General features: G+C 61.3%; 1 protein-coding gene across 2 annotated transcripts in view; it reads right to left on the reverse strand.

Annotated features, from left to right (window-relative positions):
• PGRMC2 (progesterone receptor membrane component 2) overlaps positions 1-1628 on the reverse strand; it is a 22757-nt gene extending 21129 nt beyond the window's left edge. Inside the window, exon 1 of one of the 2 annotated variants that reach the window (XM_017849122.1) lies at positions 176-1628. In XM_017849122.1, the coding sequence (XP_017704611.1) occupies positions 176-665 (490 nt within the window). In that variant the 5' untranslated portion in view covers positions 666-1628. Of the gene's footprint in view, positions 1-94 lie in introns of both variants that reach the window. The other variant, XM_017849120.1, reaches the window with a different exon arrangement.
• Positions 1629-2298: the final 670 nt, after the last annotated feature.

Below are 2298 nucleotides of genomic sequence, written 5' to 3' on the forward strand. Positions count from 1 at the left end.
GGGGGGGGGGGGGGGGGGGGGGGGGGGCGGGCCGTCCCAGGTGCGGCGGCCGAGGCGCGGGGGTCCAGGCGACGAGAAGGCTGGGCAAACTAACCCGGTGCCCAGAGGCCTCCCCGTCCGAAGGGGGTCGTGCTTGAGCTGCAGGGGTCCTTCCCCTCCCCTTCCAACTCCTCACCCGGGCCGTAGAACTTGCTGCCTTTGGTCACGTCGAAGACTTTCCCATTGACCGCGAGCAGGATGCGCGGGTTGCGGGACCCGTCGTACTGGCGCAGCTGCTCCAAACTGAAGTCCCGCTTCTTCATGCGAGGCAGAGAGGCAGCGGGGCTCTCCTCGCCCGCCCCGGCCCCGGTCCCCAGACCCCGCCGCCCCCAGCGCACCCACAGCCGGTAGGCCCCCAGCAGCACCAGCGCCACCAGCGCCACGTTCAGCAGCATCTCCCCGCCCCCCGTCAGAAGCGCCAACGCCGCCGCCGCCCAGCCGCCCCCTTCCGCTGCCGCTCCCGCGCCGCCTGGACTCTCGCTGCCGCCGTCGCTGCTGCTCTCGCTGCCACTCCCCAGGGTGCCTAGCTTCACGTCCCCATCACCCGCCGCCATCACTGCCCGCCAGCGCCTTCCTCCTCCTCCCCGCCCCCTGCCCTCCCCAACCCCACGGCCGGCCCCGCCCATCTGGGGGCCTCCCAGCCAATAACGTGAGGAGAGGGGGCGGGGTCAGGACCGCTCCTGATTGGGTGTTGACGGGGTAACGTTGTCTCGGATCTCTCCCGCCGCGTCCCTTCTTTCGCTGGCCGCGCACGCGTGCGACGCCCCGCCCACCTCGCCCCACACTTCCCTGCTCTTGCTGCAAGCCTCCGCTAGGTTAAGTAGACGAGGGGGGCGGGTCTGAAGAGAAGATGCTACGACGGCCGCGCGGACGCTCATGGGCGGGGCGAGACCACAGCGCGTGCGCGGGCTCCTGTGCGCCACGCGCTCTTCTCTCCTCCGTAACCCCTACGGGAATTACGCCCCTCCCAGTCCCCTGGCTCTGCGCGTGCGCCCCGGAATCGCTTCGCTTCCCAGGCCTGGGTTCGCGTCCGCAAACTCCCGCCTCGTTGCGCTCCGCTCCACCCGGCAGCTTCACGTGCGCCTTGGCGGCCGCGCCGGGGTCAGATCCGGGCGGGACGCCTGGCGGAGGACAGGTGGCTTGTGGGAGGCTGGGGCATAGTTGAGCTGCAAGGCGCAAACCCATGAGGGGTGTCTGCTTTTCCCCAGGGCGCCCTTGCGTTTTTCGCGAAACCGGCAGCTTGGGCGCGCAGACCGGGAAGCGGCGAGAAGTTTTGGCGACGAGCTCGGGTCTTCCTGGAACGGAGAGAAAGCACGGAGCCCGCACCGGGCTTCTCTGGCATCGGCAGTCTACGTGCTCCTCGCCCTGGCACCGAGCAGCCACTCCCCGCTGGGTTTGGCCAAGGCTGCTCTTGTAGAATTTTAAAGGATTTAGAGTCTCGTTATTCCTTGAATCATAATCTCTGCGGCCGTAGGGAAGTGGACAGGTTGAGGTTGTCTTTCTATTCGTCATTCACTCTTATTTGCAGGTTCTGTTTTATGTACTTGGGACGTCTTTTAGCCTCTCACACCTTAAAATTCTGGTGTGAAAAAGTGACCTCTGAAGTCTCACGAACTCGACTCGTTTGACGTATTCTCTCTTGCCCTTGTCTGTTGTCTTGAGTCTCATAGAATAGGTTTGAACCTTTCACTGTCGGTTGTGGAGGAGCCACTGATGATACTGATGGGGCAAGTGACAACAGGGTCGACACTCTTGTAGAGAGGTTATATAGCAGCCAGATGTCTGAAGGATTAGAGGCTGGGGGAAGAGTGGGAAATCAATTAGTAGGTTAGGGTATTTGTGCGTGAGGTGAGGAGACTCAGAGCTAGTGGAGACATTAGAGCAGGGGTTGGCAAACATTTTTTGTAAAGGGCCCGATTATATTTTAAGTCTCTGCCTTAACTACTCAACTCTACCTTGTAACGAGAAAGCAGCCATAGACAATACTTGAAAGAGTGCGGCTGTGTTCCAATAAAACTATGGACATTGAACTTTTTTTTTTTTTTGAGACGGAGTCTCGCTGTGTGGCCCAGGCTGGAGTGCAGTGGCCGGATCTCGGCTCACTGCAAGATCCGCCTCTCGGGTTTACGTCATTCTCCTGCCTCAGGCTCCCGAGTAGCTGGGAGCTGGGACAGGCGTCCGCCACCTCGCCCGGCTAGTTTTTTTTTTTTTTTTTTTTTTTTTTTTTTTTGTGAAGAACGGGGTTTCACGGGTTCGGAA

This window comes from Rhinopithecus bieti, unplaced genomic scaffold (assembly GCF_001698545.2).
Source record: "Rhinopithecus bieti isolate Rb0 unplaced genomic scaffold, ASM169854v2 scaffold_32092, whole genome shotgun sequence".
NCBI lineage: Eukaryota > Metazoa > Chordata > Mammalia > Primates > Cercopithecidae > Rhinopithecus > Rhinopithecus bieti.